The sequence below is a fragment of the Poecilia latipinna genome, unplaced genomic scaffold (assembly GCF_001443285.1).
Source record: "Poecilia latipinna isolate Pla-1442-1.1 unplaced genomic scaffold, P_latipinna-1.0 Scaffold2629, whole genome shotgun sequence".
NCBI lineage: Eukaryota > Metazoa > Chordata > Actinopteri > Cyprinodontiformes > Poeciliidae > Poecilia > Poecilia latipinna.
In genome coordinates, this window is record NW_015115245.1 from 44191 (window position 1) to 56614 (window position 12424).

General features: G+C 40.0%; 1 protein-coding gene across 2 annotated transcripts in view; it reads right to left on the reverse strand.

Annotated features, from left to right (window-relative positions):
- The window catches only part of lonp1 (lon peptidase 1, mitochondrial), a 31410-nt gene that overhangs the window by 3908 nt on the left and 15078 nt on the right, over positions 1–12424 (reverse strand). Inside the window, exons 10-20 of one of the 2 annotated variants that reach the window (XM_015020661.1) lie at positions 9202–9353; positions 8049–8109; positions 7767–7945; positions 6670–6757; positions 6226–6348; positions 5989–6105; positions 5412–5552; positions 3289–3454; positions 3116–3202; positions 2564–2691; positions 1205–1369 (exon numbers count right to left, since the gene is read on the reverse strand). In XM_015020661.1, coding sequence (XP_014876147.1) covers positions 1205–1369; positions 2564–2691; positions 3116–3202; positions 3289–3454; positions 5412–5552; positions 5989–6105; positions 6226–6348; positions 6670–6757; positions 7767–7945; positions 8049–8109; positions 9202–9353 — 1407 coding nt within the window. Of the gene's footprint in view, positions 1–1204; positions 1370–2563; positions 2692–3115; positions 3203–3288; positions 3455–5411; positions 5553–5988; positions 6106–6225; positions 6349–6669; positions 6758–7766; positions 7946–8048; positions 8188–9201; positions 9354–12424 lie in introns of both variants that reach the window. The other variant, XM_015020660.1, reaches the window with a different exon arrangement.

Sequence of the window (12424 nt, forward strand, 5' to 3'; positions counted from 1 at the left end):
GTGGTTCCCTACCAGTTATCCTACCATGAAGGCCTGATTCACACAGTCTCCTCTTAACAGTTGTTGCAGATATGTGTCTGCTGCTAGAACTCTGTGTGGCATTGACCTGGTCTCTGATCTGAGCTGCTGTTAACCTGCGATTTCTGAGGCTGGTGACTCGGATGAACTTATCCTCCGCAGCAGAGGTGACTCCTGGTCTTCCTTTCCTGGGGCGGTCCTCATGTGAGCCAGTTTCTTTGTAGCGCTTGATGGTTTTTGCGACTGCACTTGGGGACACTTTCAAAGTTTTCCCAATTTTTCGGACTGACTGACCTTCATTTCTTAAAGTAATGATGGCCACTCGTTTTTCTTTACTTAGCTGCTTTTGTCTTGCCATAATACAAATTCTAACACTCTATTCAGTAGGACTATCAGCTGTGTGTCCACCTGACTTCTGCACAACACAACTGATGGTCCCAACAACATTTATAAGGCAAGAAATCCCACTTATTAACCTGACAGGGCACACCTGTGAAGTGAAAACCATTTCAGGTGACGACCTCTTGAAACTCATCAAGAGAATGCAGAGTGTGTGCAAAGCAGTAATCACAGCAAAAGGTTGCTACTTTGAAGAACCTAGAATATAAGGCATATTTTCAGTTGTTTCACACATTTTTGTTAAGTATATAATTAACTTAAATTATATAGTGTAAATCTACAATTTTCATAGTCATACAAATTGACTATTAGTTTTCTTCATTTTCTTCGTGAAAATGAAGAAAACTCTTTGAATGAAAAGGTGTGTCCAAACTTTTGGTCTATACTGTACGTTGGAGCCTGAATGTTCCAAGGTGCCTGCAACTCTAAACTGATCTACTTAAAAGTGCTGTTTGCTTATGGAATGTAAAGCTTCACACGATGTTCAAAAGATGTGTTGGGAACAATGGCTGCTTTAGCCTGCCATGTTGAAATCATGGCTGGAGCTGTTGTTAAAACTACAGTAGCTCTGAGTTCTGATTTCCCAGGTAAATGGAACGCAGCATAAGTGTTTTTATTTCTATGTGTTGGGTCAGACTTTTTTTTTTTTTTTTTTTTTACAGTGAGGTTCTACATTACCCCTACTGTGGTAATGTAACAAGATTAACTGATTGTCTTGCTTGCAACTGAAATGTGTCACGTGATCAAATGATGTGCTGTTCTAGTTCTGTGTGTGTGTGTTTCATACAGCAATAGTTTTCTCTTTGATTCCTCCTACTGGCAGGATTTTGCCAGTTAGTGACACCTCCCCAGTCATTGCCACATTCTGACGCACTGACCGGTTAGTTGCCAGGGACAACAATGCAGTGACTATTGTGCAACCAGCACTGGGTCCATCCTTGGGAGTTGCTCCCTGTAAAAAAAAAAAAGAAAAAAAAAAAAAAAAAAACATTGAACATTGTTGTATTTAGTGATAGTGTTGTGCATGAGTATGTCTGAGCGGATTTCATATTTTATCTTTATGGGGCAGATTGGTCAGTTCCAAACCTTGTTTGACTCAATATATATTAAAGTTTAGCTTCCCAATGTAAACACTGAAATTATGACAGGTTACAATCAAGACCAGCTGTCTTTCCTTCCCGTCATGTCATTTAAATCAGCCTGTCAGTAAAAATCAGTTACTCATCAAGGGATTTTCTTCCAACTGTATAGATCAGAGAGTCAGTCACAATCATAGCTTTCAGCCAGGGCCGTGCAGAGACATTTGGAGGGCCAGGGGCTCAAAACTGAAAAGGGGCACATTGAACCAGATCTTAAAATGCCGTAAAACAACATAGCAACAACCCGTTTTAATCAAGAATCTAATTTTAATCGGATCACATTGTATCACTGTCAGCATGTGGGGACAGTGTAAAGCAAATTTAGTCTGATGGGTTGCTGTTGAAGGATTTCTGCTGCTGGTAGAGCTGGAGGGGTATGATGATTGAGTTGTTTTTGTTTAACATTTTATTTTCAAAAAACAGAACGAACACAACACAGAGTTGGTGTAGTTAAATACAAACTGACACGTGAGGAGCTTAAAGATGACCTTCTCTCCATAGAAGAGAAGGTCATTGGTCATGAAGTATGTTATGAAATAAGCTAATTTTGCTGCCATTTTACAAAAAAAAAAAACAACCTGGTAATATCTGACTTTTTAAGCTTCATGGCAACAATTGTCAGTCATTATTAGACCGAGGGCAGCCAGACTAGTTTATTTTGTTAATTGTTATTTTATCTAAATATTATAATTGAAGGGCACAAGCAGTTAAAACATATGTTTAAGAAATAAAACAAACAAAAAAAAACAAAAAAAAAAACAACCTCAATCTGGCACTTGGGGCATCAACGATAAAAGGGGATTGTCCCCTCTGCACATGCCTGCTTACAGCCAGCATTTCTGAAGTTATCCCTTTTATTGTTGTCACATGAGCCTCAGACACACTCGGTGACTTGGGTCAACCCTTCAGCGGTGAGCACAGATATCACAGTTATCACTGTGTGCGTGTGTGTGTGTATGTAAGTCCAATAAAACCAACTTGTGATAAATGAATTCCTGTTTCTTTACCTCAGGAACATGCAGATGCAGGTGGGAGCTGACCAGGAAGTTATTTTCCGGTTCTTTAGTCATGAGGAAGGCTCTGGCAAATGTCGAAGCAATTTTTGCACTTTCCTTCATGACATCACCAAGCTGACCTGCAGAGAAGCACAAATCTTCAGAATGAACCTTTCAACATATGATTCAACAAATGTGACAAGCTAGAGCTGATATTTTATCTGTTCAATAAGAAATTAAAACTAAAAGCTAGTTGGATTTTCATAGGAAACAGGACTAACAAAAATTACTAAGACGAATTCAAAAACTTTAATAAATGTGACTCATTTTTTTGTATCCAATATTTTTCAAGAAGCTGATATTATATTAGAATACTAACTATAAAAAATGTATTGTGTTCTCTGCACTGTGCTCCCCATCAGTCAGAAAAGATTCCAACATGAATTGCTTATGTTTATAAAAATAAACTCCACCTGAAGAAATACTTTGACCAGAGATGATTATGGGGAAATTCAGAAATTATGTTTTGAGGTTTCCCACATTACATGAGAGCAGGTCACTGACCTGTGACCTCCAAGGTTCCTTCTCCTTTAGCTTCTGCCCCTCCTTGTGGTCGGCAGAGTGACGTCTCAATGAACAGTGTGGAGCCCCCTACAGGCAGCAGATCACAAGGCAACTGTTCAGCTCAGACGTCATCATCATCATCAGAGCTGGAGACTGTGTGGGCCTCGTCTCACCCAGAGCGGTCCATGCCAGGCCCATCACCACTCCTGGTGGGGTCACGTCATACATACGATCCACTGTGAAAACTGGTTTACCCACGTAATCGTGCAGATTGTCAGAAGACACGGCCACTGAGTCCTCGGCTCCACTCACAATATGAAACGCTACTTTACGGAACACCTGGCAGATGGAGGAACAAGACCCAGACATTGAGGTGAGGGAGGAGCTCGGAGGGGGGCTGCAAGGATGGGTTACAGTCTGGTGCAACAACATCTGCACTATGGGCTGAGGATACTGATGAGAATTAACTCTAATGTTCCCTCTTCAAACCAGGTGGTACATGCTGGAGGGTGCAACTGGAAGCAGACCAGTCTGCAAACAGCCAATCAGCAGCCATTAAGTCCATCTTCAATCAAATTTTATTTGCATAGCACATTTCAGCAGCAAGGCATTTCAAAGAGCTTTACATCATACCAAACACAAAAATACATAGTGATGCAACATAGAATCAACAATCAAAACATTTCATTAAGTCAAGTGCCATCATTAAATTCGTAATTGATTACGTTTTAAATACCACTCTAAACAGGTGGTTTTTTTAGTCGAGATTTAAAGGCTCTCAGTGTTTCAGCTGTCTTACAGTGTTCTGGAAGTTTGTTCCAAATTTGTGGTGGATAGAAGCTGAATGCTGCTTCTCCTCGTTTGGTTTTGGATCAGGGGAGGCAAAGCAGACTAGAACCAGAAGAGGTCTGGAAGGTTGTTATGACGAAAGCAGATCTTTTGTGGTGCTAAACCGTTCAGTGATTTATAAACTAACAACAGTATTTTGAGCTACAGGGAGCCAGTGTAGTGACTTTAAAACTGGTGTTATTGTGTTCTATCTTTCTGGTTTTAGTGAGAAGGCCAGCAGCAGCGTTCTGGATCAGCTGCAGCTGTTTGATTGATTTGATGGACAGACCTGTGAAGACGCTGCTGGAGTAATCAATGCGACTAAAGATAAACACATGAATGAGTTTCTCTAGATCTTGTTGAGACATAAGTCCTCTAATCCTGGAGATGTTCTTCTTGAGGAACCAGATGCAGACACAAGCAGACACATGACAGAGTGGGTCATGTCATCAACTTGAATTCACCTTCTCTGACATGTCGTATGACAGTAGGAGGTCCGTTAACATTTCCCAGGACAGACTGAGCTCATCTGAGCTCAGTTCCTGGAACAGATCTGTTGGTATCAGTTCAGCCATCTGGCTGAACTGATACCAACAGATCTGTTCCAGGAACCATGCAGCACAGCTTGGACACATGTTGGTGCCCGGTGAGAATGGAACCATAGGGAGGAAAGGTTTAGCTTAGCTTCACTAGGGCTCTGTAGAGCTACTATGCGTCAATAGGGACCAGCCCAAACAATAAGGCATATTCTTAAACGATTAGTAAATGTTTTATAACAAGTCAGATACCAGGACATTAAAGGTGTCAATCTGATAGGATAATTTATTTTGCCTCAAAAATATCACTAAAATTTACAGATTATAAAATAAAACATAAACAAATCCTGTTTTGGCTGGTTTGGATGTCATACAACAGTGTTACTTTCTTAAAAAATAACAAATATTACAAAATATCTGTCTTTGAGCAAATGAACAGTTAAGCAAATCATAAATAATGCCCATCACAGATCTAACAAGGCATGCTAGATGAATCAGTGGATGGGAAAACAGCTTGCAGTCTGGAATCACCTTGCTGTACTTCAAAATAAATCAAAACGTGACTAGCTCCACCCAGGTTCAATACAAATTGTCTGGCTGAAGTTTAGAAACCCTTCTTTGGTTCATAGGCCAGAAGCCAATGGTTTAATGACCATAAATGAGCACAATGGAGCACTGTACTGAAATGAGTGAAAAGCAAGGAAATTTTCAAAATAAAATTGGAATAAAAGTTCAGAGGAACCATGGGAATTTAATGAATAAATGTGGATAAATGTGCATCATTTATCCACATTTCACAGTGGTAGTGGGGCTACATGGTGCTCTGTAGAGAAATGCTGCCTCAACAGGAGGAAGTGATGATTCACAGTGATAATTTTATTTAGCTTTCCTTTGTGATCAATAAAGTATTTTTGAATTTAATTTGAATTCACCTTCTCTATCTGTTTCTGCAGGTTCCTCACTCCAGACTCTCTGCAGTACTGTCTGATGAGCAGACCCAGAGCGTCAGGGGAGATGGAGGCCTTCTCTTCAGTCAGGCCACAGAGTGTTCGCAGCTGAGGGACCAGGTAACGCTGAACACACACACAGACACACAGGCTGAGGAGAACATTTAATAGAAAACTAGAAGGCAAATGTTCAAACCCTTCCAACATTGTGTGTTTTTTTTGTTTTTGGCTGCAGCTGTAAAACGTGGCTCTGCAACTACTAAACTGTAACACACAGCAACCCTGACTCTTTGTGGTGTGTGTATGTGTTGTATGAGTCATATGTCAAATGGTCAAGATCACATTGGCCATATAAGGAATAAGCAGAGGGCAGAATCAACGTCCAAGTTATTTCAAGATGTAAAGATTTCTATGAAAAAACTAGCAATGGAGTCATTGGAATATCTCACACACACACATATCAATTACTTTTTCTAAATATCCCAGTCCTCCTTACAGGAAAGCAAGAGTCAAATTTCACACAGCAATGATGGCAATGGTTACTATGGCGACATACTGTTACCTCAGCGATAGCCAGTTTCTCCTGGGCCACATATCCGGACACGTTGATCATCTCCATCCTGTCTCTAAGTGGTTCTGGGATGGTGTCAGTCACATTGGCTGTGCAGATAAACAGAACCTGGAATACAGCACACACACACACACAGCGAAACCTTAGAGGACTAACACATCCCAAACCTTTAGAAGACTAACACATACTTTTACCAGGATTAAGCTCAACTGTGCAAGTTCCACCTACTTTAGATAGGTCCACTGGGACATCCAGGTAATGGTCAAGGAAGTTTGAATTCTGTTCAGGATCCAGAAGCTCCAGAAGAGCAGAGGATGGGTCACCCTGGTAACCACGACCGATTTTATCCACCTGAATAAGCAAATTATTGGGAAAAAATAGCTTAGTACCTTAGAAAAATATCTTCAGTCTTATTCAACAACTTATACAGATGAAACGTTAATTTATTTCAGTAACACCATCACTACATGAAAGATTTTTTTCCACAGACCGTTTTCAAACCTTTAATACAAGAGCTAATGAAAACAAACATTGGTTTAGTTTATTACATCACTCTATTGGAAAAGTTTTAATATAGAAATGTGGTGCTAATGAAAACATTGTTTAATAGCTGCTTAAAAATATTAAGCAGCTATTAAACAAAAGCTGCTTAATACCTGCTCAAACACTAACCTCATCTATCAACACCAAAGGGTTCTCCGTCTTGGTTTTCTTCAGACACTGAATCATCTTCCCAGGCATCGCTCCAACATATGTTCTCCTGGAAACAATATATTTTCAGACTATGTTCTTCAATAATCTCCCCCCTCATCAACATTTCCTTCAAAACGATCTCATCATCAATCACAGCCTGAGGGGTGGATGAGAACAGCTGTGAGCACAGAGGCAAAGCTATTTCATATTTTCTGATTCCTCATAGTTCTTTTTTGTTGCATTGAGGGGACACTAGAATCTGCCTGTTCATAATCCCTGCAGGGACCAGAACAAAGGGGTGGGGCTGGGGCAAGGACACAATACAGCTTGCTTCTGCTTAAATCACAACCAAATACAGAAAATGGAATTTATCGGTTTCTGTTGCATGTGGAGAAGAACTGAATAATTTAAAGTTCATCTAAAACTAGCAGGCAAATGGCTTTAGTGGTTCAAGATGGGCATTGATGTAATTGAATAGTGACATTATGCCAGTTGTATTAAGATAAAAGTTCTTACTGGTCACAAATATAGAAATTTTAATAAAATTACCATATTTACATCAAAAAAAGTGATTTAGTTTATAGGCTCTGCATGAACATGAACTATACTAATGTAAAGCACAAGTACTCTGATATTTGTTAAAATGGGATCAGTAAATCTGAATGGGTCTTATGTGATGGCCTAATCAGAAAAAAATTGAGAATTCAGTTTTAAAATGTTTTTGGGTTTGCTCATTAGGGGACAAAGGTGTCAGTGGGAGGGAGGGAGGGATGGATGGATGGATGGATCCTCCTTACTATGAAACAAAAAACCCCACATGGGGTTCATATAAGACAAATAATGGGATGTAGCTAAAACTTGTCCCAACTTTTTCTTTTAAGTGTCCATCTGTTTGAATCAATGTGCTAGTGGACTATTCTTGAAATAGTCAATAGTTGCACCATATCATTCTAAGAGCTGCATTACGTATGTGTATTATAATGCATAATTTAACATTGCACGTGGGGTCCTAGAAACAACATTCCCACTGATCTGCATGTTCCAGTCAGACTGGAGAACTAACAGATTGTGCAGACCTGTGACCTTTGATCTCAGCCACGTCGGTCATTCCTCCTACACTGAACCTGAAGTACTGTCTGTTAAGTGCTCTGGCAATGGAGCGGGCAATGGAGGTCTTCCCTACACCAGGAGGGCCATAGAAACACAGGATCTTCCCCTGGGTGGAGCCTCGGAGCTGGCTCACTGCAATAAACTCCTGCACACACAAAGAAACACTCAGCTGCTGTGACCAGAAGGACATGGAGGAAGCATCTTCCTTCGATTGATTTGGATGTTAAAGCTGTGGGTTTTTTTCATACCAATATGCGTTTTTTAACATCATCCATTCCATAATGGTCTTCTTCCAGAACCTCCCTGGCCCTGTATAATGACAGGTTTTCTTCACTGTTGGTGCCCCATGGCATGCTGGTTAGCCAGTCCAGGTAGTTGCGAGTTACACTGAAACACAGTTTGCCTTGGTTCACGTTCACGTATGTCAGATCATCAGTAACAAACAAAAGCCTGCATTATGGTCCTCAACCTCTCCAACACAAATCCATCTGTGGTGTATGAGAGAAATTTGACTGAACCAATTCAGAGATGGAGGGTGGGACTAAAGATTAAAAGTTATTTTGATACTTTTCTTGCAAAGAGAAAAAAGCTACAATAGAAATTATTAGAATAAATTTGTTAGATGACAGGAAAAGACCAGATTATAAGTGGTCAAAACAATGGGGGAACAGAAACAGTACCGTATTTTCCGCACGATAAGGCGCACCGGATAAGGCGCACCGGACTTTCAATGAATGGCCTATTTTAAAACTTTTTTCATATATAAGGCGCACCACATTATAAGGCGCATAGAATAGACGCTACAGTAGAGGCTGGAGTTACGTTATGCATCCACTAGATGGAGCTGCACTAAAGGGAATGTCAACAAAACAGTCCGACTCCGGTCGGCGAGGAGAGCCTTCCGCGACTGGGCCGGGGCATGGGCGGACGATGGTCACCCTTCTCTTTTCGCGCACAGCATGTTCGTGGAGAACGTGGTGCTAAGTGACCTGCAGACGACCTGATTCTAGACGGTCGGTAGGTAGGTAGGGCAGTCAAACTTTATTAATAGATTACAATCCAGCATTCTGACAACTATCCCAGAATGCACCACACGCTTCTTCTTCTACGAGCGAAAATGAAGTCAGCGGCTGCTTACCGTAGTTGCTAGACCTGTTGTGGGTCAATATTGGACCATATATAAGGCGCACTGGATTATAAGGCAGACTGTCGGCTTTTGAAAAAATTGAAGGTTTTTAGGTGCACCTTATAGTGCGGAAAATACGGTAATTTTTTGGCTCACTTTTAAAAATGGAGGACGACATGGAAGCATCAGCATGCTCTGACTACTGCAGTCAGTAACTTTCTTTGTGGACGTCTTGCTCTCGACCTAGCTGAGGGATGGAAAGGAGAGAGACCTACTTGAACTCAGATGAGTGGTTGTCCAGCAGTCCCAGCTTGTTCAGCTCTTCATTGATTACATCCATGATGTGCTGAGGAACATTCCGGTCTTTAAGTCTCTCCCTAAATTTATCCTCAATGGCTTCTTTGTCATCTTTTTCGAGACCCAGCTCCTGAAGACACAAACAGTTGGTGAGCCCCAACTGCACCATATATGTGCAGAACCCCCTTCACTTCAAGGTGGGGCTCAAGCTATTTCTTGCAGTCTCCATGTTTTTAGTGAACACACTGATGCAGTGAAGCAGGGAAATATCAACCTGCCTTCGTCACCTCCATAACTTGGTGGTAAGATGACTCATGTGGGTGGAGTTGGCTTCACGGGTCGCCACAGTGATCACATAAGTTTTGTGCGACCAGCCAGCAGCAGGGTTTAAACACATAACCAGAGCAGCAAATCATTTCATCCAGGAAGTGTTAGGAGTTAACTAAAAGCATTTCCTCAGCCAACAACAGAATGACTACCAGTACGCAGAGTTCTCCTGTCATTATTGTTCTGGATATAGGATATATGGGAAGGTTGAGAACATTAAGAGTTTGTGCATGTCGAGCAGAAAAGTGTTACTAGAAAAAAAAATCTTTTCTTAGTCTATTAAAGGGGCAGCATTATAACAAAATAATTTTAGCTTGACATCATATTATTCCCTCATCAAAAACATAATTGGAGTGTTGCAATGATTCTTTCATGCATGTTTAAGAAATCCTTTAATCTCCCGTAGCAACCATTCAGCTGTGCAAAAAGCGATGCTGTGATGACTTCCTAAAAGCAGTTTCAGAAAAAGCAGGAATTTTTTAAAGAGAGAGGCCCAATTTTAAAGTATTAAATTATGAAGAAAAATGTTTTCAAATCATATTTGAGATATATATATATATAGCATTTTTAACAGCTACTTGATTGTGCAATAAAATGCCTAGAAAATACATAATACTGTGCCTTTAAGTGATTAACTTATCTTTATTCTTTTCAACGTGATTTACAAGGAATTAACTCAAATTATTAATAAGGTCAAAGTTCTCCATCTATATCTGATTTTTCCTTCTCTATAGAACAGTGGTTCTTAACCTGGATTCGATCGAACCCCGGGGGTTCGATGAGTCGGTCTCAGGGGTTCGGCGGAGCCTCTGCCGCGGAGGTAAAGACACACTTATGTAAAGTTAAAGTCGTGATGACGCCCCACTTTGCCATCACTTGCTGCAGAGGATAACGTTACATTGCTTAGCCAATCAGAGCTGCGGAGGAGCACTGATTGAAGGAGTTCCACTTTCAGCATGGATTTGAACTTATGTCTTTAATTACTTCAGCAAAGCTCACAGTTTTCTGTGTACTTAAAGAATTGAATATGTACATTAATCTCATTGAGTCTTCTGATAACCTAAAAGCCATAAAAACGGTACATTTGTTACACAAATTTAATATTCTTTAACTCTCCCCAAATGACTTTCTTGACACCGTTTCTCTTTGTTTTGTTTTTTTTTTTAAATCCCCCCTGGCATATATATAAATATATATATATATAATTTTTTTTTTTTTTGCTCTCATGTTGTTTTTTCTTTAATCTTTTGCCTTTCACCATGCTATTTTATTGTATATATTTTTGCTGTTATCTGTTTGTTCTATTCTTTCGTTGATGTACAATGCTATTGTTTTAAAGATTACTAATAAAGTCTTAAAAAAAAAAAAAGCTTTCTGTGTACTTCTAAATCTGCTCCTTAGTCGCATCTTTTCGGGGTCGCTACTGCCTCTAGTGGCGAGGGGGTGGTAACACAACTAATATAATTACATTACTAAATCAGAATACCGCAAAGTCTTTTTTATTATCAATTTTTCATTCTCTTAAGAATGTAGAGCTAATTAAATGATCTAAACAAGACCTTAAAGTGGTTCCAGTTTCTCTCAATGGCCAACCTGTTGAAACTGTGGCAGACCCGAATACCTTGGGTCATTCCTGGACAGTCAACTCAACTTTCCTGAAAACTGGCTATATCTTTAAGAACTGTTCTCAGAGACTCTACCTTTTAGGAAGACTTGGTGATCATGGGGTGACCCAACTAGATTCTAGCTGTCTTGAATTTGGGTGGGGAATCATATTTTATTTATCACTACAGAAGGGTTCAGTGAATGCGCATATGAAACTGGTGGGTTCGGTACCTCAAAAAAGATTAAGAACCACTGTTCTAGAATCTAATTATAGTTTTACATATTTAATAGAGGTGTGCCAATCGAATCGGCCACCGATCATAATCGGCCGATTTGCGTGAAAATGTGTATGGTGTATGATTGGTGATCACCGATCACACGGTCTCTTGTTGCCGATCGCCTGTATCTCATTTACAGCCTGTGTGTGCAGCTGTCTCCTCTTTCCTTCACACTGAGCAAGTGTACAGCAGTAAATCCTAAGCAATGTGGTTTGGAACTATAATGCTTTGAGAGTGAACGTCCCTGTGTGTTGCGGTGGAAAATTACCTCGGGGGGTGAAGCACGTCAAAATGCATCAACACAACGCATCTAATGTGACATTTAAAAAAAAACAAACACTTGATGGAGTTTGGCTACATCGAGACTCAATGCAGGAAAAAAGGACATCCGGAGCGGCCAGTAAAGCAGCGCACAACTACCAACACTCGCGTGATTAGCATCACGGTCAGAAAGCTAAACAAATAACCTGAAAAATAATTTAAGTCTTCGAGCTGGCAGTGTAAGATGCTGGTTCTGTTCTCGTTGTTGAACCGCCGCTACGCGCTACTGGTAGTAATATTTCACAGATGTAGCATCGTTTCTGCTCCACCTGCAGTGAACTCTCACACCCAACCTCTACTTAGAGCTGCAACATTCAACTTAAAAAAAGAAAAGATTTTAGATATGTATTAAAACTTAAAACTATTAAAAGAAAAGATTTTAGATATGTATTAAAACTTTCTAACACAAGACAGATAATCTCTGAAAAAATAATCGATCTCCTCTGCCTCCTCCTGTAATCTGCAGAAATACTCCGCTCGGTCAGAATTTAAAGTAACCAATCAGAACCAGCATTAATCAGCTACTCATGCTATCAGGAATGATTGTTTATTTTGATGCAACCTGCATTTGACTTTGAATGAATGTTTCCTTTTATACTTGACATTATTTGATATAGGCAGATTTAGTTGACTCATGTATAATTTATAGTACTATTACTATTACTATTAC